This window comes from Halictus rubicundus, chromosome 9, assembly GCF_050948215.1.
Source record: "Halictus rubicundus isolate RS-2024b chromosome 9, iyHalRubi1_principal, whole genome shotgun sequence".
Taxonomy (NCBI): Eukaryota; Metazoa; Arthropoda; class Insecta; order Hymenoptera; family Halictidae; genus Halictus; species Halictus rubicundus.
The window spans coordinates 13,879,367-13,887,875 of NC_135157.1; the positions used below are offsets into that span (position 1 = coordinate 13,879,367).

Consider the following 8,509-nt stretch of genomic DNA (forward strand, 5'->3'; position numbering starts at 1 on the left):
ATAAATGTTTGTCCAGTGAAAGATTCGCAATGGAGTAATAGCTGTGAGAACGAAGAGATGATTGTTAGTGAGGGGTTCGATCATCGTCGCGACTTTTGACTCAACGCGAGGACAATACTTTTGGCCGGCAGTGTATGTCAGCGATTCGTTTAGCTCGCAGACAGGATAAGAAGCTTTCGTCTGGTCCACGCGGAAGAGATGCAGAACGTCCGGGTAGCTGGGTATGACATTTATCGACACCTACATTCGATGAATTATTGCGCGCGAGTTGTTCGCCACGGACAGCCATCGCGCAGGATATAGGGGGGATGGGCTCTGAGACTGACAGCTAAATCGTTCAGGGGTAAATGACTCTCCGCGGACCTCGGCGTAAATAATTGTCGCGTTCGCAAAAACCGTAGACGCGTTCGCAGCGCTTCCAGCGATGCCTGCGCTGCAGCGAGTTGCCACCTTCGGCCGCCATTAAAACTATTTGAACGGGACTATCATTTTGCACAATAAAAGGTCCTCGGGGGCAACAAAACTCCCGTGTAATTCCCGAAGCAATTTTACCGTAGGAAAAGGCATAGTTATAATTAGACTGCAGATGTTTATACAGTTCTGACATCGTCCATTGCCTTTTTATGAAATCCTGTCCGTCATAATGGCTGCCCACCCAACGCTTCAAGCCCCTGGCGCTTAACTGCGTTTATTAAACTTATTAAAATAATTAACTCTTGCACGGCCTACCGAGCACTCTAATATACTACAGTACTCCTACAATTTCCTCGACTATTTTTACTCGTTCCTATGAAAATGTCAATTACCAAATAATTTCTAATCTTTGTGCCTTGCTGTGACAAACCATGTTTTCATTATTTAAAATTATATAAAACAGTTCACTTATTCTATATACAGCTTCAAACTGGTTTGTCTCGTGTGGGCTGTGAGAGTCAATTGATTTAACTTAGTGACTCCTAGAGACCTTTAGCTTGGGTCTCTGATCTCAACTCAGAGGTTCTAGACACCTATTAACAGCATCTCATGGACCTCTGACTTAGGTCTTAGATCTCAATCCAGAAGTCCTTCAGACTGAAACTGGAATTAGTGATCTCTGACTTGACTTAGTGGCTCTTAGACACTTTTAGCTTAGGTGTTAGAACCCAGAGGTTCCTGTAACCTCCTGAAGCCTCGCAGATTCAGCTGACTTGAATTAGAATCTTAGAAGTTCTGACTTAGGACTGACTTCTGTCAACCCAGAGGTTCTTGAGACCAACAGACCAAACATAGTGATCTCACGAAGCTTTACAGCATCAATTGACTCGAATTGTGATCTGAAGAACCTCTGATTAAGCCTGGGTCTTTAACCCAGAGGACCTTGAAGCAGACCAAAGTTGACGATCTATTGAATCCTTGAAGAGCTGACTGTGACTCTGAGGTCTCGGGACCTTTAACTTTGATCCAAAGCTTCAGGAGTCCGTTTAGACTTGTGGATGTAGGATTATGCGATCTCGTCCTGGGATAGGATTTCTCCCAGGATGAAGTTTGTGGGACCAGCGACCCTGACTGAAGTTTGCATTGTTTTTCCAGCTGGGGGGCCAGAGGTACGTGATGAGGGAAGGGCGGCCGTATTGTCTGCGATGCTTCGACGCCTCGTTCGCCGAGTACTGCGACAGCTGCGGCGAACCGATCGGCGTCGATCAGGGGCAAATGTCGCACGAGGGTCAGCACTGGCACGCGACCGAGGCCTGCTTCTGCTGCGCCACTTGCCGTACCTCCCTCCTCGGACGGCCGTTCCTGCCTCGAAGAGGTGCCATTTATTGCAGCATAGCGTGCAGCAAGGGAGAACCGCCGACGACGCCGAGCGACTCGTCCGCTGGCGCGCCTCCGCCACCATCTTTCCTCAGGTACACACGCTGGAACCTGTATCGTGGACATTCTTCGGCCCCCTTTGCCACGACGTCCCTGAATAATGTCTTCCTACCTCGCGGATGACCCTGATGTCACGATTCGGCGCGTAGCCGATTGTATCACCATGATCGTTACGCATTAGCACGCGCATTAGGAAACCTAATTTAACTCGTTCACTGATAGTACTCCCACTTGGCTACAGACACGACGCGATCGAGATCTGATAAACTCAGCGTAAAAAAAAAGAAAGAATTAATCAAATTAGGCAGACCTCCTTGGTCCCCTGACCGATGTACACTTAATGTTACAGCATCCTTGTAACATTATAAATTATCGCAAGGATTGAGGAATCCTTTAAACCGACAGCGTCGGAACGATTCGTTCCATCATGTTTTCTGCACGATACTGTTATTAAACCAGATCTCGACTTTCGTGTACGTGTAGGCACTTACGTCGAGCAGTGTCTCCACTGTGTCATGAATTATTACCGATGCGTCGTGTTGGTTTGTTTGTTACCGGTTCGGCTACAGATATCATAACGAAGAACTGGTTTGATAACGTTAATGTGGACGAGCCGCAAACGAAAACGCTTTTACGATCTCCGCTGACCGAAGTCTTCAAGTTCGGACTTCAGAGTCTCGAACGCCCCCCCGACCCGGATTAGATAGCAAACTAGTTTAGGACGCAGAAACTTCACTCAGCAGAGGAGCAAGGTGTTAACTGACCGCGGTCGCGACACCCTTTATTTGCTCAGCTGTTGGACACAAATCCAACGATATACACGATTAGCACCTTATTATTTCGCTACGTCTGACTGTACCCACTCTTGCTTCAACCGCCCAAACTAAGCATCGCGAGTTAGGGTGTTGGACGAAACTCTGCCACGAGAAAGACTAGAGGATCATTCACAAAATTGGGCACTATTTTGCAAATCAGATCAATGCAGTCCTGCAGCATCCTCATTGGATCCTCATTGCAGGATGTAGCACCTCATCGTTATTTTATTTAGCTACCTGTGCTCGCTCTTGGTTGAGCAACCTAATTGAATCATTGTAAGTTAGGGAATTGGACGAAACTCTGCCACGAGAAAGACTAGAGGATCATCAACAAAATTGGACATTTTTTTGCAAATCAGACCATTGCAGTCCTGCAGGATCCTCATTGGATCCTCATTGCAGGATGTAGCACCTCATCGTTATTTTATTTAGCTACCTGTGCTCGCTCTTGGTTGAGCAACCCAATTGAATCATTGTAAGTTAGGGAATTGGACGAAACTCTGTCACGAGAAAGACTACAGGATCATCAACAAAATTGGACACTATTTTGCAAAACAGATCAATGCAGTCCTGCAGGATCCTCATTGCAGGATGTAGCACATCATCGTTATTTTATTTAGCTACCTGTGCTCACTCTTGATTGAGCAACCTAATCGAATCATTGTAAGTTAGGGAATTGGACGAAACTCTGCCACGAGAAAGACTAGAGGATCATCAACAAAATTGGACACTATTTTGCAAATCAGATCAATACGGTCCTGCAGGATCCTCATTGGATCCTCATTGCAGGATGTAGCACATCATCGTTATTTTATTTAGCTACCTGTGCTCGCTCTTGGTTGAGCAACCTAATTGAATCATTGTAAGTTAGGGAATTGGACGAAACTCTGTCACGAGAAAGACTAGAGGATCATCAACAAAATTGGACACTATTTTGCAAATCAGATCAATGCAGTCCTGCAGGATCCTCATTGCAGGATGTAGCACATCATCGTTATTTTATTTAGCTACCTGTGCTCACTCTTGATTGAGCAACCTAATTGAATCATTGTAAGTTAGGGAATTGGACGAAACTCTGCCACGAGAAAGACTAGAGGATCATCAACAAAATTGGACACTATTTTGCAAATCAGATCAATACGGTCCTGCAGGATCCTCATTGGATCCTCATTGCAGGATGTAGCACATCATCGTTATTTTATTTAGCTACCTGTGCTCGCTCTTGGTTGAGCAACCTAATTGAATCATTGTAAGTTAGGGAATTGGACGAAACTCTGCCACGAGAAAGACTAGAGGATCATTCACAAAATTGGACACTATCATCGTTATTTTATTAACACGTTAAGTCCCAAATGTCATTCCCAGAGATTCGTTAGCAGCATTAACAAAGTTGAACACTATTGAGTTAAAACGATCCAAAAGGACGCGCCTGTTCGGCCCCTGACGACCCTGCTACGTCGTCCCAGAAAACATGAACCCTTATGAGAGTACATATTTGTCTTCGGCCCCGACAGCCCTGATTGTCGTTGCCTTCGCGACTCCCTTATTGACCTAACGGATTACAATTCGACTTTCCAGAACTGGTCGAAGACCGCCACCAGCCAGCGAGGGTTCGTCGAGTCCACCGCCGCCACCACCGCCACCCCCGCCGCCGGGATCGAGGCACACCCTTGGATCGCCGCGCAACTCGCCCCGAATGACCAGGAAGCATCATCAAACGTCCGCTTCCCTGGCGACGACACCGACGCAGAGCACGGTCAGCCCGGAATTCACGGTCGACGGGTTCCCTTCGAGCGGCTCGAGGACAGGTGGCCTTGACCGTGTACTGCTCGAGAGGAATCTCGAGAGACTGCTCCAGGAGCGTAGTTCTCATCCGGAGGAAAATCGCAGCGAATTGGGAAGGTAAATTGATTTGTCCCCGGGGCGAATCGAGTCCCTTTTCTCTCGGCCGGGGCTATCGCTTGTCCGAAACTGCAGCCTGATCGAAAAGAGGTCCTGCGATCTACTGACACGGAGGATCTCTCACCCTTGGACGGCGGCCAACTAGAACCGTTCAAATCTGTGCACAACGATTTTTCTCAATACAGTACAATATTAATTTTGTTTCTCGAGTTCAACAAGATAATAAACCGACAGCTGAGAAATTAGAATGCAGGAATGAATCTATAGGAAAACAGATTACTATTACTGCTTCCTGTCTGCCTGAACGCCTTGAAACCCATCGAGGGCTGAATTAAAGATAGATCGAATCAATCCTTTTATTACTGCGGAGGAGATATCTCGTATTTACGATGTCGTTATAACTAGACTGCGCATCTTCATGCATTTATGGCTTCTGAAAATTTTCGAAATGCTACGATATAAAATTCCACAGAATTCACTGTGATTTTTATTCATCTCGGATCCACGAAGGTCATTACCACCGAAAATTAGATTCTATTTATTTCTGCTTTCCTAAAATTTCCCTGGAAAAATTGAAAATTGCATAAACAGTCTACTCATAACTAACGAATTAACACTAACAAGCTTTAAATATGATTAATATTCGCTTCTTTGAAGTCGAAATAACATTTTTCTGTTACGAATAGACTGCAGATCCTCGTGCAAACTAAAAATTGTAAAACAGAAATTCTTCAACGATCTTAATCAGCCGAGGCTACGCCATTCATAAATCCTAGTCTGCTCAGAGCTTGACATTCCACTTACTCAGTTTTGTCATAGATCCATAAAATCCGCAGTCTGCTCATACACAAAAGAATTGGTCATGCTAATAGCGTGGGGCGTACGCGACCCACGCGGCGTGAACGTAATCGAAAATTACTCTCGGTAGGAAACGTGTCAAGCGTTTAACTCCGACGAATGTTTCAGGCTAATGCAAGCAAGGGATCGAGAACCGCTAAGATGCGTGCAGAATTGCGCTCCGTCGCACGCGTCGAGCATGCCGGAGCTGCCGCCGCCTCCTCGGCCGTCGTCGGGGGCGTCGGCGTCGGCGTCGTCGACATCGACCGGCGCCGTGGCCGGCATCGCGGTCTCGGCGACCACTTTGGCCCAGGACTCGGCGACGTCGCCGACGAACCTGCTCGTCAACCAAACGGACCCCCCGACGCCGACGTCGCGACGCGTGCGGTTCCAGGGGGACCTAGACGTGAACGATCACGCGGTGTCGTCCTCCCGCGTCACCCTCTCGCCCTCCAACGAGAGGAATTCCTCCTCCTCGCCGTCGCCGTCCCCGGCGTCCTTGACCAGGACGAATGTCTCGCGATCGAGAAGCTTACAGCCGGAGGAAGTCGCCGGCTCGTCGTCCTGGGGTGCGTAAACTTCGCTGTTTTGCATACGATGAGACGCCCACGGTCCCGATCACGCGGTTATGCGAACATCGGGGCGCCATCCGTATGAATATTGGACTTTCGTTCCGGTTTAACAGCTCGCCGTAAACTAGAGGAGTAATAACGATCGCTGGGATCCTCATGCGTGCGCTTGTGTCTATTGCGGATTAGAAACTTTTATATTCGACAAATTCTAATGACCTTCCTCTCGTTTATTATTGCTGTAAAGAGTCTCGTTCCGGGTATACACATTCGGTTCTCGTAAAATAGTCCATAGAAATGTGAATTTACGATTTATGACGATTCATGTAGGTGTAAGAAACAATTCCAAATTTTTCTGCAATTTTACCGTGATTCCAGGCATGCCAGGGGGATCGAGATCGAGGATCGAAGGCGAGGACGAAGACGTGGAGAGCTGCTGTTCCACTTGCAGCTCTTCCAGCAGCTCGGACGAGGCGCAAGCGTACGCTCTTCCGCCCAGAAGAGCCTACGGTGGTGTCAGAATCTCCTACGTGCCGAACGATGCCGTGGCCTGCGCGAGGAAACGCGGGCCAACTTCGACGACGACGTCGTCGAACCAAGCACAAAAGGACACTGAAAAGTGCATCGTGTCTTGATGACGTCTCCGCGAACCTAAGACTACTGTTCTACTGTACGTGCCACTGATGAAAGCGCTTTTGCAGCGAAGAATGACGCGTTCTCGCACCAATGCCCTCTTGCTACCAATCTACCGTGCTCTTTCCAGCGTGCCAATACTGTTCAGAATTCTCTGTCTGCGCTTTCCGTGAGAAAGAAAATATTGAAACATTTTAACCCTTTTCGCGTTACAAACAGTTTCCTGTGAATCGGAATTATTGTGCAGTTTCAATCAGGTTATATTATACATAACGTGAAACTCGGAAATAACTACCTACAAATTAGGATAATCGAACTTCGATAGAAAATTCAGAGTTGTTAACAAATGCGAAATTTCCATAGGCTCCGTTAATTAAAAAAATGGTTAAACTGTTTTCACAAAGACTCCAGCGATATACAGAACAACGTGATTGGGACATCTCATTTGTTCCTGATAACAGGGAGACATCAGCTAATACTTGTCAGGCTCACCTACAATACTATGACCTTCACATGACCTTGAGTACCAATTTAAAAACATGGATGACCTCCGATATTTGCCTTTTAGAACCAAACAGTGTTTTTCTTTAATACTTCTTCCTGTTATCAAACAGAATTAAGAGATTCGAAATCGTTGGCGAAGAATGTTTCACAGAGCCCTAGACAAAGATGATTAGGACGCCGGATTGAAAGGGCAAACGTCACTGGTGTGAGAGCAGTTTTCTGTCGCTGTGCATTCGAGCCAGGCGGCGCGATGTATTAACATTATAATTTATATTATAATTCGAGTCTCGATTGGACGCAGCGAAGAACGGAGAAACCGCGAAGGGCGTGGAGGATGTTGAAAGAAAACGCCGAAGTTCCTAACCAATTTTTTCGCTGTGTCCAACGCGCCCGAGATTCGACATCTTCCCGCTCGATGGACTCACACATGGAATACTCATTTCTGTAAATAGTGGATGTACTTCCGAATGGGCCGGCCGACGGACACCGGACCGTTCGCGGCGCGGTCACGCTTCTCCTTCTATTTTTTATTACACCCTCGTCGATGTAATTTGATAATGATAACGTTATATTTTAATACCACTGTCATTCCCCCCTGCGACGCGTGAGTTCACCCCCTTTCTAACTTTTCTCCACACACGGCACGGGCTCAGATTGCTCCGTGGGGCACTGTGTCCGTGGGAGCGAACAAGCCACGCCCACGCGCAGAGTAACTCCTCCTTCTCTGACGTCGTTTGCCCGGGAGCGACAAATTTGTTCCTCTGGGAGCAATCTGGAAGCTTGTTACTCCCGTGCCTGCGCTGTACGGTGACAGAACGAGACTTTCGAACGTCGATGACTTTTATTATCAATGGACAGAGTTTTTAACCCTTAAATGAAGACAATTGAGCTCTATTGGAATTCACACTGATCCGATGCGTACTGATGTAGATGCTTGAACGTTTAGATCAATTTTGTCACTACGCCTGCGACGCTGCAAAGCAAAATTTAATTAACATTCGTAATTTGCTGCCACAATAGTGGTAACAGTAAGACCATTTTCATTTACGTCCGGACAAAGCGAAGCAATGAAATAAAAATTAACGAATTCATAAATATCTTTGATCGGCTTTTCTAGGGTTGAAATTTTTGAGTTTGCTCGAGCAGTTGCAGTTGCTGACGGATTAAGGTTGTTGCACTTTTCAAGTCCATTCCGAAGGCTCGTTTAAGGGTTGACGTGTAGCGTCTCGCCGGCATTAGCAAGCAATTGATAAAGACTGAACTGAGGTGTCGGTGTTTCGTTCTCGCATCGTACGTGTTTTCGCCCGAGTACTCGGGAACCTGAAGAACTCCGCCCCGCGACGTTTCCGCCGCGACACCGCAGTGTCGCGTTACGCTTGTAAGTACAAACGACAGTTT

The 8,509-nt window shown here is 47.0% G+C and overlaps 1 protein-coding gene across 3 annotated transcripts in view; it reads left to right on the forward strand.

Annotated features, from left to right (window-relative positions):
* LOC143357016 (uncharacterized) overlaps positions 1 to 6,858 on the forward strand; it is a 190,151-nt gene extending 183,293 nt beyond the window's left edge. For all 3 annotated transcript variants that reach the window (XM_076793143.1, XM_076793144.1, XM_076793141.1), the window contains 4 exons: positions 1,570 to 1,886; positions 4,245 to 4,568; positions 5,535 to 5,974; positions 6,353 to 6,858. In XM_076793143.1, coding sequence (XP_076649258.1) covers positions 1,570 to 1,886; positions 4,245 to 4,568; positions 5,535 to 5,974; positions 6,353 to 6,609 — 1,338 coding nt within the window. In that variant the 3' untranslated portion in view covers positions 6,610 to 6,858. The remainder of the gene's footprint in view (positions 1 to 1,569; positions 1,887 to 4,244; positions 4,569 to 5,534; positions 5,975 to 6,352) is intronic.
* Positions 6,859 to 8,509: the final 1,651 nt, after the last annotated feature.